General features: G+C 59.0%; 1 protein-coding gene across 3 annotated transcripts; it reads right to left on the bottom strand.

The window, feature by feature from the left end:
* Window positions 1-234: 234 nt before the first annotated feature.
* Window positions 235-11,979, bottom strand: PIWIL2 (piwi like RNA-mediated gene silencing 2). 3 transcript variants are annotated; one of them, XM_068174449.1, is made up of 21 exons: window positions 11,775-11,979; window positions 11,580-11,697; window positions 11,077-11,217; window positions 10,891-11,001; window positions 10,536-10,653; window positions 10,329-10,450; window positions 10,141-10,221; window positions 9,840-9,953; window positions 9,546-9,734; window positions 9,297-9,381; window positions 9,104-9,190; window positions 8,870-9,010; window positions 8,676-8,789; window positions 7,911-8,099; window positions 6,999-7,100; window positions 6,802-6,921; window positions 5,923-6,011; window positions 5,562-5,667; window positions 4,407-4,660; window positions 3,616-3,723; window positions 235-409 (listed from the first exon to the last, which is right to left on the bottom strand). In XM_068174449.1, exons 1-21 carry the CDS (start codon window positions 11,962-11,964, stop codon window positions 253-255), a joined length of 2,736 nt encoding a protein of 911 aa, XP_068030550.1. In that variant the 5' UTR covers window positions 11,965-11,979; the 3' UTR covers window positions 235-252. The 3 variants fall into 3 exon arrangements, with proteins under 3 accessions (XP_068030550.1, XP_068030552.1, XP_068030551.1); XM_068174451.1 differs by having other exon boundaries at window positions 11,077-11,257; window positions 11,775-11,932; XM_068174450.1 differs by lacking the exons at window positions 235-409; window positions 3,616-3,723; window positions 4,407-4,660; window positions 5,562-5,667; window positions 5,923-6,011 and adding an exon at window positions 6,239-6,361.
* Between the last annotated feature and the right edge of the window lie 331 nt (window positions 11,980-12,310).

Raw genomic sequence — 12,310 nt, 5'->3', positions numbered from 1 at the left:
ATATTCCTTTGGGTTCATCCCCAGGGGGATTAAATCCCAAAATAAAACCCCACAGCCCCGGGATGCTGCTGCAATCCCGAGCAGCCTCGAAAGCAACAAACAAAGAATAAATTAACACCAGAACAGGGAACTGAGGAAGATCCCCCTTGGCAGGGGGGCAAAGAGCAGCGGGCGAGGAGCAGAACTCCGGGTGCAATCCCGGTTTTCTGGGTGCAATCCCAGGCCAATCCTGGATTTCTGGGTCCTGGCAGGTTAAAGGAAGAAGAGCTGCTCGCAGAGGTGGGCGCTGGGCTCGTGGTGCAGGACCTGGCCCACCAGGAATGCCAACTTGTGGGCGTACTTGCAGGGGGCAGGGACACGGACGGTGCCCGGCCAGTTCCAGTACAGGTGGCACAGCTTGAAGGTCAGCCTGGGGACAGGAGGGAATTGGGGTTTGGGATTCTTGGGGATGGATCCAGGTTCAGATCCCACCCAGAACCTGCTCCCAGCTGTCCCTGTTCTTGGAGAAATGGGATTTGGGATTCCTGAGAACAGGGATGGATCGAGGTTCAGATCCCACCCAGAACCTGCTCTCAGCTGTCCCTTGTCCTTGGGACAGGCAGGGAATTGGGATTTGGGATTCCTGGGAACAGGGATGGATGCAGGTTCAGATCCCTCCCAGAACCTGCTCCCAGCTGTCCCTGATCTTGGAGAAATGGGATTTGGGATTCTTGAGAACAGGGATGTATCCAGGTTCAGATCCCACCCAGAACCTGCTCCCAGCTGTCCCTGATCTTGGAGAAATGGGATTTGGGATTCCTGAGAACAGGGATGGATCCGGGTTCAGATCCCTCCCAGAACCTGCTCCCAGCTGACCCTGATCTTGGAGAAATGGGATTTGGGATTCCTGAGAACAGGGATGGATCCAGCTTCAGATCCCACCCAGAACCTGCTCCCAGCTGACCCTGATCTTGGAGAAATGGGATTTGGGATTCCTGAGAACAGGGATGGATCCAGCTTCAGATCCCGTCCAGAACCTGCTCCCAGCTGTCCCTGATCTTGGAGAAATGGGATTTGGGATTCCTGAGAACAGGGATGGATCCAGGTTCAGATCCCACCCAGAACCTTCTCCCAGCTGTCCCTGATCTTGGAGAAATGGGATTTGGGATTCTTGGAAAAGGGGATGGATCCGGGTTCAGATCCCGCCCAGAACCTGCTCCCAGCTGTCCCTGTTCTTGGAGAAATGGGATTTGGCATTTCCAGGAAAGGGGACAGAATCGGGTTCAGATCCCTCCTGGTACAGGGAGAAATGGGATTTGGGATTCCCAGGAAAGGGGATGGATCCAGGTTCAGATCCCTCCCAGAACCTGCTCTCAGCTCTTCCTTGTCCTTGGGACAGGGAGGGATTTGGGATTCCTGGGAATCAGATGGATCCAGGTTCAGATCCCTCCTGGAACAGGGAGAAATGGGATTTGGGATTTCCAGGAAAGGGGATGGATCCCTCCCAGAACCTGCTCCCAGCTGTCCCAGAAATGGGATTTAGGATTCCTGGGAATCCTAAGGTTGGGAATGGGGTGAGCCAGGTGTGGGATCCGCCTCATCCACCCCCTCCCAGTTCACCCAGTATGAGCAGCAGGCTCAGCCCAGTGCCTGCACAGGGAGCCCAAACTGCTCCAGGGAGCGATTTACCCAAACTCCTGAATTTGGGGGGTTTCATTTGGGTCCCCACCCTGACACAAAACTGCTCTTCCTTCTCTGAGAAACTGGGGGGGCTCTGGGATTCCTGCCCTTCCCTCTGTAGGATTTTGGGGGACTGTGGGATATTGGGGGGGGCTCTGGGCCTCCTGCCCTTTCCCCTGGATGATTTTGAGGGTCTCTCCCCTTCCCCAGGCAGGATTTTAGGGGACTGTGGATATTGGGGGGCTCTGGGCCTCCTGCATTTCCCCTGGATGATTTTGAGGGTCTCTCCTCTTTTCCAGGCAGGATTTTGGGGGACTGTGGGATATTGGGGAGCTCTGGGCCTCCTGCATTTCCCCTGGATGATTTTGAGGGTCTCTCCCCTTCCCTCTGCAATATTTTGGGGGGCTGCAGGATCTCAGGAACTCCAGAACTCCTGCATTTCCCCTGGATGGTTTTGAGGGTCTCTCCCCTTCCCCAGGCAGGATTTTGGGGGACTGTGGAATACTGGGGGGCTCTGGGACTCCTGCCCTTTCCCCTTTCCCCTTGAGATTTTGAGGGTCTCTCCCCTTCCCTCTGCAATATTTTGGGGGGCTGCAGGATCTCAGGAACTCCAGAACTCCTGCATTTCCCCTGGATGGTTTTGAGAGTCTCTCCTCTTTTCCAGGGAAGATTTTGGGGGACTGTGGAATATTGGGGGGCTCTGGGACTCCTGCGTTTCCCCTGGATGGTTTTGAGGGTCTCTCCCCTTCCCTCTGCAATATTTTGGGGGGCTGCAGGATCTCAGGAACTCCAGAACTCCTGCATTTCCCCTGGATGGTTTTGAGAGTCTCTCCTCTTTTCCAGGGAAGATTTTGGGGGACTGTGGAATATTGGGGAGCTCTGGGCCTCCTGCATTTCCCTCTGGATGATTTTGAGGGTCTCTCCTCTTTTCCTGGCAGGATTTTGGGGGACTGTGGGATACTGGGGGGCTCTGGGACTCCTGCATTTCCCCTGGATGATTTTGAGGGTCTCTCCCATTCTCCAGGCAGGATTTTGGGGGACTGTGGGATATTGGGGGGGGCTCTGGGCCTCCTGCATTTCCCCTGGATGATTTTGAGGGTCTCTCCCCTTCCCCAGGCAGGATTTTGGGGGACTGTGGGATATTGGGGGGCTCTGGGCCTCCTGCATTTCCCCTGGATGATTTTGAGGGTCTCTCCTCTTTTCCAGGCAGGATTTTGGGGGACTGTGGGATATTGGGGGGCTCTGGGCCTCCTGCATTTCCCCTGGATGATTTTGAGGGTCTCTCCCCCTCCCCAGGCAGGATTTTGGGGGACTGTGGGATATTGGGGAGCTCTGGGACTCCTGCATTTCCCCCTGGATGATTTTGAGGGTCTCTCCCCTTCCCTCTGCAATATTTTGGGGGGCTGCAGGATCTCAGGAACTCCAGAACTCCTGCATTTCCCCTGGATGATTTTGAGGGTCTCTCCCCTTCCCCAGGCAGGATTTTAGGGGACTGTGGGATACCGGGGGGCTCTGGGCCTCCTGCATTTCCCCTGGATGATTTTGAGGGTCTCTCCCCTTCCCCAGGCAGGATTTTAGGGGACTGTGGGATACTGGGGGGCTCTGGGATTCCTGCCCTTTCCCTGGATGATTTTGAGGGTCTCTCCCCTTCCCTCTGCAATATTTTGGGGGGCTGCAGGATCTCAGGAACTCCAGAACTCCTGCATTTCCCCTGGATGATTTTGAGGGTCTCTCCCCTTCCCCAGGCAGGATTTTGGGGGACTGTGGGATATTGGGGGGCTCTGGGATTCCTGCCCTTTCCCTGGATGGTTTTGAGGGTCTCTCCCCTTCCCCAGGCAGGATTTTGGGGGACTGTGGGATCCTGGGGGTCTCTGGGCCTCCTGCATTTCCCCTGGCAGTTTTGAGGGTGTCTCCCCTTCCCCAGGCAGGATTTTGGGGTCCCAGGACCCCCCTTACCTCTGGAGGTGCTCGGGGCTGAGGTTGGCCGTGTTCCACATGCAGATGTAGCGCGTGGGAACGCTGCAGCCCTGCCGGGAGTGATGGGCCAGCAGGAAGAAATCCTGCCTGCAAGGACAAAACAAACCCCATTTTCATTGTTTTCCACCCCAAAATTAACATTTTTGCACCTCGGGGTGCTGTGAACCCCCGACTGGGCTGTTTTTTTCACCCCAGAATGCTGGTTTTGCACCACAAGGGTTCAATTTTTGCACTCCACAGGGATTTCTTTTGCACCCTGGGGTGTTTTTGCCACCACATTTCTTTCACTCTGGGGTTTTTTTTTGCACCCTGGGATGGGTTTATAACCATTTTTTGCATTCGAGGTGCTCTTACATCCCAGAGTGCCTTATTTTGTAAAAACAATAAATGATAAAATACCTTATGGTATTTTTACAACCATTTTCTTGCAAACTGGGGGGCTTTTACACACCATTTTTTACACCTTGGGCTGGATTCTTTCAAACACCTTGGGCTATTTTTACAATTTCTTTGTCACCCTGGGAAGCTTTTGCACCCCGAGGCTCTTTTTGCACCCTGGGCTATTTTTACAACCATTTTTTTTTGCACCTCGGGGTGCTTTTACAGCCATTTTTTCACACCAAGGGCGAATTTCTTCCCACCCTGGGGCACTTTCCCCTCCGTTTTTTTTAAACCCAGGTTATTTTTTTCCCCTGGGGGTGTTTTTTTATCCCTCCCCAGGGTGTTTTTTACCCCATCCCAGCTCCCCCAGCCCCAGCTCTGCCTCTCACCAGCCCGAGCTGGTGACGCTGTGGTCGATGACGGTGCCCAGGGGAGGGGACACAAACTCCTCTCCTGTTAGGCAGTAGAAGTTGGTGCTCATCTGCTTTTGCACCACGATGACCACAAGGCTGGGCTGGTAATTTTGGAAGGTCTGGAAGCTCTTCTGGAGCTGGGGCACCTCGTACTTGAGCACCGTGTCCAGCTGGGGGTCGGACACCCCATCCCGGTACACCACGATCTTCATGGGCAGGGAGTGGTTCAGCTGGGGGGAAAATGGGGAAAATCAGCTCCTTCTTACCTCCCCTGCCATGCACAGGGTTAGCTGAGGGAGGTGGGAAAATGTTCCCAGCTCAGGAGAAGTCCGGGTGTTGGGATGGAGCTGGGAATTTAACCCACAGCGAGTCCCCGCAGAGATGCAGCTCGGGGTGGGTTTGGGGAGGGATGTGCTTGAATTAATCACAGAATTCCAGACTGATTTGGGTGGGAAGGAGCCTGAAAATCATCTCATTCCACCCCCTGCACCCCCTCACTATCCCAGGGTGCTCCAAGCTGGCCTTGGACACTTCCAAGGATGAGGCAGCCACAGCTGCTCTGGGAATTCCACCCCAGGCAGGAATTCCTTCCCCATATCCCATCCATCCCTGTCCTCTGGCAGTGGGAAGCCATTCCCTGTCCCTCCAGGCCCTCCTGCCCAGCAAATTCCAGTGTCCAGGGCTGTTCCTGCAGCATCCACAGAGGGATGAGAAAATAAAATCAAAGAATCCTGGAATGAGTTGGGTTGGAAGGGACCTCAAAGCCCATCTCATCCCACCCCTGCCATTGCAGGAAACCTCCCACTATCCCAGGCTGGCCTTGGACACTTCCAGGGATGAGGCTTCTCTGGGAAAATCCCAAGAGCTGGGATTTTCCCTGGCCCCTGCCCTGTCACAGGCTGCTTTTCTCACGCTGGGGACAAGGGACAGGCTCTGGGAGCTGTAACGTGGCACTTCCCTCTGAGCAAACACGTCCCCAGATAAGGATGAGCTGGCCCAGCTCCACATCCAGTCCAAAGGCTGCCAGGGAGGTTTGCTCCCCTGCACGCGTCCAGGCTGGAAGTTTGGGAGGTTTTCCCTTTGTTTTGGGGGAACGTGGAACCACAGGAGGGTGGTTTTGGTCGGCCTCACCTCGTAGAAGCGCTTGAGGGCTTGGGAGAGGCAGAGCCGGAGGCTGTCGGCGATTTCCTGGTGGGGCATCTGGAAAACCACCCTGGAGTACCACCTGGTGAGGATGCTGGGGATGGAACGGGAATGAGCAGCCTGGAGGAACCCCCCCAGCACCAGGCAAAGTCCACCGAGGTCTTGTGCAACCCCAAACCGGCCCTGGCTCAGCATTCCCAGCCCCTTCCCGACACTGAGCGCAGCAGCTCGGGGACAGCAGCATCCTCACCCCCTTCCCGGCCAAGGAAAGGAGTTTTGGGCTGGGACATCCTGCAAATTGCCAGGGCAGAGCTGGAAAACTTCCCCCCTTTCCCAGGAAGCCACGTACTGGTTCATGCTGGCCACGAAGCCGATGACAGAGCGCATCCCCTGGCTCCTGCTGTGGTGGATGTCCATGCCCACGACCATCAGCTGCTTCTGGAGAGGGGAGGAGAGGTGGGATTTAGGGACAATGGCCATGGCCACAACCATCAGCTGCTTCTGGAGAGGGGAGGAGAGGCAGGATTTAGGGACAATGGCCATGGCCACGACCATCAGCTGCTTCTGGAGAGGGGAACAGAGGTGGGATTTAGGGACAATGGCCATGGCCATGACCATCAGCTGCTTCTGGAGAGGGGAGGAGAGGTGGGATTTAGGGACAATGGCCATGGCCATGACCATCAGCTGCTTCTGGAGAGGGGAACAGAGGTGGGATTTAGGGATAATGGAGCAGGGAAAGGCAGGTGGGATTTGGGGACAATGGCCATGGCCACGACCATCAGCTGCTTCTGGAGAGGGGAGGAGAGGTGGGATTTAGGGACAATGGCCATGGCCATGACCATCAGCTGCTTCTGGAGAGGGGAGGAGAGGTAGGATTTAGGGATAACGGAGCAGGGAAAGGCAGGTGGGATTTAGGGGCAATGCCCATGTCAACAACTGTGAGATGTTTCTGGAGGGTGCAAAAGCAGGAGGGATTTAGGGATAATAGCCATGCCGACAAACCTCAGCTGCTTCTGGAAGGGGCAAAACCAGCCAGGGTGGGATTTAGGGATAAGTCAGACACCTCCAGGCTTGGATCCCTCCTGTGCACCCAAGAGAAGCCAACCCCGATTCTCCAGCTGGTTCATCCACCCTGTGCCCACAACAGTCCGACTCCTTCACAAGAATGCAACCCCTCCAGAGCTTCCAGGCTCATCCCAGGCCTCTTCCCGGGGTTTTCCTGCCTTACCAGTGGGATATCAACCCCCCAGAGCTGCCCGCCCAGCTTGCAGTTGATCTGCAGCAGAACTTTCTGCACCACACTCCTGATCTTGCCGGGATGGCCCATGAGGGACTGGGCGTTGATGACCTGTGGAGAGGGAAAACACAGGGAAAAGTGAGGCTGGAGACAGCCACGGATTCCCAGGAATGGGGGTCCCAGCCCACCTGGGAGGGCACCGGGGTCTGCACACAGCAAAGCTTCTTGATGGCCCCGTAGACGTCGTCCCGGCCACCAGGGATGATGCACAGGAGCAGCTGCACCTTGTCCTGAGGGAAATCACGGAATTGCTCAGGTTGGAAAAGCCCTCCTGGATCACTGAGTCAAACCTAAGGTCACCAATAACCCACGAGCCCAAGTGCCACATCCACACCTCCAGGGATGGGGACTCCACCGCCTCCCTGGGCAGCCCATTCCTGTGTTTAGCCACCCTTTCCATGAAAAAATTCCTCCTGCTGTCTAACCTGAGCCTCCCCTGGCACAGCTTGAGGCCGTTCCCTCTTGTCCTGTCCTTTGTTCCCAACCCCCACCTGACTTCGCTCTCCTCTCATGGATTTTTAGGGAAAAATAAGATTCCCTTGAGCCTCTTCTTCTGCAGGTTGAGACCCCCCCAGGTGCTTCCCAAAGATCCCCAGGGATGTTCCTGCTCCTCACCTGGCTTCCCAAAGAGGAAGAACCTGACACGGACTCCCACCCACCTTCCCAAAGATCCCCAGGGATGTTCCTGCTCCTCACCTGGCTTCCCAAAGATGAAGAACCCGACATGGACTACCACCCACCTTCCCAAAGATCCCCCATCCCCAGGGATGTTCCTGCTCCTCACCTGGCTTCCCAAAGAGCTCTGGATGGCCCTGACGTGAGCTCCCATCCCACCTTCCCAAAGATCCCCAGGGATGTGTCTGCTCCTCACCTGGCTTCCCAAAGATGAAGAACCTGACATGGACTCCCACCCACCTTCCCAAAGATGCCCCATCCCCAGGGATGTTCCTGCTCCTCACCTGGCTTCCCAAAGAGGAAGAACCTGACGTGGACTCCCACCCACCTTCCCAAAGATCCCCAGGGATGTTCCTGCTCCTCACCTGGCTTCCCAAAGAGCTCTGGATGGCCCTGATGTAGGTCTCGATGCGGTCGTCCCGCAGCTCCTGCACCGTGGGCTGCCCCACCTGCATTCCCATGGCCCCACAGTTGCTCCTCATGGCTGCCAGCAGGTCCTTGGCCAGGTGCTGCAGCCGCTTGGGATAGATCAGGAGCCAGGAATTGATGGAGATCTGGGAGAAAAGCCAGGACAGGCCGTGGTTTGGGGGTGTTTCTGCGGCTCCCAATCCATGCAGCACATTCCTGTTTGGGAGAGGAGAAACCTACGGAGCACAGAGGGAAATTTGGGAGAGGAAAACTGGGCCTAGAGGAACCTGGAGCACAGCAGGGAGATTGGGAGAGGGAAATCTGGGAGAGGGAAAGTGGCCCAAGAGAAATCTGGAGCACAGAGGAGAATCTGGGACAGGGAATTCGGCCCAAGAGGAACCTGGAGAACAGGGGGGAGTTTGGGAGAGGGAAAGTGGCCCAAGAGAAATCTGGAGCACAGAGGAGAATTTGGGAAAGTGGCCCAAGAGAAATTTGGATTGAATTCCATCCAATTCCTGCATGTGAAAGGCTCCCTCCACCCTGGGACGAGGTGGGAAAACAGACACCAGAGCCACATACCTCCAACTCCTTCGGAAAAACAGGCTGGAGCGCAAATCCAACATAAACAAGGGAAGGGTTTGTGCTGGAAACGGCTCAGCCGGAATGCCAGCGCTCAGGAAAACCCATCCCAGCTTTCCCAACCAGGGCAGGCTGCTGCTCACCACGGCGATGGGCACCTCCTTCGTCACCTCGCGGTGCCAGCCCAGCTCCTCGGCGGGAAGGAAGGAGCGGTGCCGGAGGTTGATCCGCTCCACGGGCAGGATGCGACCCTGGGTCTGGGCAGAGCGGGAATCTCCGGAGCTGCCTCCAGTGCCTCGGTGGCCAGGGGCAAGGCCGGGAGCCCCGCAGCCCTTACCCTGTAGATATCCGTGTCCAGGACCAGCCCCCAGTGCTCCAGCTCCCGGGAAGCGTCCGGGGTGTCCCGGATGCGGCGCAGGAGGTGGGTGAGGCGCTGGTAGTGCTGCTGGGGACTCTGGATCATCTCCCACGTCACCTCCTGCACCGGCAACACCCAGCGGTGAGGGAGGGCTGGGGGGTTCCTCCCAAACCCTCGGGAAAGCTGGGAGCAGGCCATGAGACAGGCTCTGACCTTCAGCATCCGACTGTTCTTGCGCAGGTCGGAGAGCCCGGTGAGGAAGGTGAGCTCTGGCACGAGCAGCACCATCTTCAGCTGGCGCTGCAGGGAGGGACAGGGGGTCAGCATTCCAGGGGCTGGGAATACCTGCTCTCCCCAGAGGCTGGAGGAGGCCAGAGCAGCCCGTGGATCTCCGTGCCCAGCTCACCCTCCCCGCTGGCATCTGTTTCTCCTTGGGCTTGTGGACGAGCAGGGGCTGGTCCAGTTCCCTGATGGTGATCCCGTGGGTCTTGCTGGAAAAACAGCACTGTCACACAGCCCTGGAATTGGGGTTTGGAACGGATCTTGCAGATCCAAAACCCCCGCCGTGGGCAGCGAAACCTCCCTGCTCCCACCCCCCGACCTGGGATCAGCACCCTGCCCATTCCCACGGGATGATCCAGCAGCTCCTCCTCACCTGTAGTAGTCCACGAAGGTGATCTCCTGCCCGCTGGCCAGGGTGAAAGTGTCCTTGGGGGTCTTGTCCCAGTCGATGTCATCCACGCGGTAGGTGCGGTTGTTGTAGCGAGTCATGACCACGCTCCCCACCAGCTGCTTGGTGCACTCGTCCTGGAACGTCCTCTGGCTCTGGGAGTGGATGGTTTGCCTGGGAAAAGAGGAGAGGCACGGGATGCTGCCCCCCTGTGCCATCCCACTTTCTGCAGCACCCTCGTCCCCCACGGCTCTGGGGGCTTTTTGCTGCTGTTCTCACATCACGCTCAGCACGGACTCGCTGCGGATGATCTTGTGGATGGCGTCCACCATGAGGAAGAGCCCCCCGTCCTTCCTCCCGATGCTGACGGCGTATCCCGGCCAGATATGGAGGCTGCGTTCAGAGGGAAAGAGGCCTGGGTTAACTCGGAGCAGCCAAGGAGCTCCCAAAACTCAGGGATGCATTTCCCAGCTCCCAACTTCTCAAAACAGCCACTCCAAAGTCAGGCTGACCTGGGAACACTTCCCAGTTTCCAGGGAAACAGGGATGATCCTGTGGGAAGGAAGGTGCCAGCACCCACCTGTATTTCTGCAGGGTGGTGGCCTGGGCAGGCTCAAAGAAATTTCTCCCAACCAGGCTCATATTTAAGATTTTCATCACTCTAAGGAAGGAAAAGCAGGAAAAGTAGGAGTGGATGAGGACTGACAGGAAGGAGGAGGAAAGGGGTCTCCTCCCTGGAGCTCGGGGAGGGTCTCTTTGGTCTCTCACCTGCGGAACACCACGTTGTAAAAGGGGATGCAGAGATCCGAGCTGGGCTGCAGGACTTTGGTCATCTGGATGCTGATGAAGATCTCCTCCCCGTCGCTGTTCCTCTGAGCCTTCAGGCTGACCTTTGGCAGGGCCAGAGGGGTTCTCCCACCCAAAACAGGGGCACCTCGGTACCCCCAAGCCGGGGATGACCCCCCTACCCCTTACCTTGGGGATCTGGATGGGCAGGAAGAGGATGGAGCCGTCGAAGGCCATCACGTCCCCGGTCACGGCGCGCTGCTCCTTCAGCATGGCAAAGCGGGCAGCCTTGCACTCCACCTCGGGGCTGGGGGCACACAGGGGCTTTTCTCCCTCCTCTGCCTCCCCCAGACCTCGCTCAGCCCCCCGAAATCCCCCCTGAAGGCAAAAAACCAGAGCCCTCTGATGTGCCGGGGCCGCTCCACCTCATGGCAGCTGCGACAGCAGGAGGGACACAGAAGGCTCTGCCAGGGGACACCCCAACCTCGAGGGGCTGTGGGGGAGCCTCGAGGGGCTGTGGGGGACCCCGGCCCCCCATTATCACCTGAAGGTCACGTGGTACTGGTAGACAGCTTCGTTCTGGCAGTGGATCTTCACAAAGTTCAGCCCCACGGGGACCGTGGCTCCCTTCGCCACCGCCTTGGTCCCCTGCGTCCTGCGAGGGACGGGGGCTCAGCGGCGACCCAGCAGCACCCGGACCCCCAAACGCGGGGCTGGGGCCATCACTTACGGCCTGGCAGCAGCTGAGGGGCTCTCCGGGGTGGGCACGGGCGTCGGGCAGGGCTGGGGGCTGGGCGGGCACGGGGCGGGCGCGGCGGCGGCTCGTCCGGGCTGGGTGGGCAGCGCGCCCCCTCTGCCTTTCCACAGGATCCTGCGTCCCCAAGGGGGGCTGCGGTGAGCCCTGGCACACGCTGGGGACACACTGGGGCTGGCCTGGCTGCAAACCCCCAGCGGCGAGCCCGACCCCACGAAATCCCCCTCCTCCTGCCCCACAGCGGCCTGGGGGCCCAAAACACCCGAGTTTTGGGATAAAGGGATGGGAGGGACAGGGGAGGTGGGGAAGACAGAGGGAATAAGGGAATAGGGCGCACATATGGGGCAGGGGGAGACAGAGGGGATGGAAGGGGAGAAGGAACAGGGCAGAACACAGAAAGGGACAGGAGGAACAGGAAAGATGGATGGAGGACCCGGAGGAGGGTGGGCACGGAGGGTTTAGGGGTGTGGGGGACTCACTGCCCACGCGTGGGGAGCGCCGCCAGCGCTGCCCCCTTGTCCTCCTCCTGCTGCTGCTGCTGCCGCTGCACGGGGCCGGGCGGAGCCACAGCCTTCCTATCGCCAGCGCCGCCCCGGCCTGCGGGAGCACGGCCACCGTGAGCGGGGCAGCGGGGCTCGCCTGGCCCCCTGCACCGCCTCACCACCGGCACCTACCGAGGGGCCTCTCCAGAGGCCGCTCATCCAGGCCCAGCCCGCGGAACAGCGCGGGGAACGGCGACGACGCGGCTCGGGGCTGGGCGGGGCCGGGCGAGGGCGGGCGAGGGGAGAAGCCGGCGAGCCCGCGGAGCCCCCGCGCCGCGGGCGCGGCGGGCCCGGGCGGGCGGAAGGGCCGCGGCGGGTCCATGGCCGCCCCCGTCGAGGAGCGCCCGGAGCCGCGGCCACGCCGCCGCCGCCGCCCCGAGCGCACGCGCGGCCCCGCCCACGAGCGGACGCGGCGCTGATTGGGCGGCGCGGAGGACACGCCCACGCCGCCACGCCCCCTGACAGAGTGTGGGGGGGGCGGTGCACGAGGAGAGGGCGGGGGTGGGAAAGGGGGCGTGGCCAATCTGAGAAATGGGCGGGGTTATGCAAAGTAGGGCGCGGGCACGACGGGAGGGAGGGAAGATGCGATGGGGGGGCGAGAAGGGGTGGGGTGGGGGGATAATATGGGATTGGGGGGTAAAATGGGACGGGCAGGAGAGGGTTGAGAT

The sequence above is a fragment of the Anomalospiza imberbis genome, chromosome 28 (assembly GCF_031753505.1).
Source record: "Anomalospiza imberbis isolate Cuckoo-Finch-1a 21T00152 chromosome 28, ASM3175350v1, whole genome shotgun sequence".
Lineage (NCBI taxonomy): Eukaryota > Metazoa > Chordata > Aves > Passeriformes > Viduidae > Anomalospiza > Anomalospiza imberbis.
Note: the sequence above shows the minus strand (reverse complement) of the source record. Positions and strands in the feature narration are given on the sequence as shown.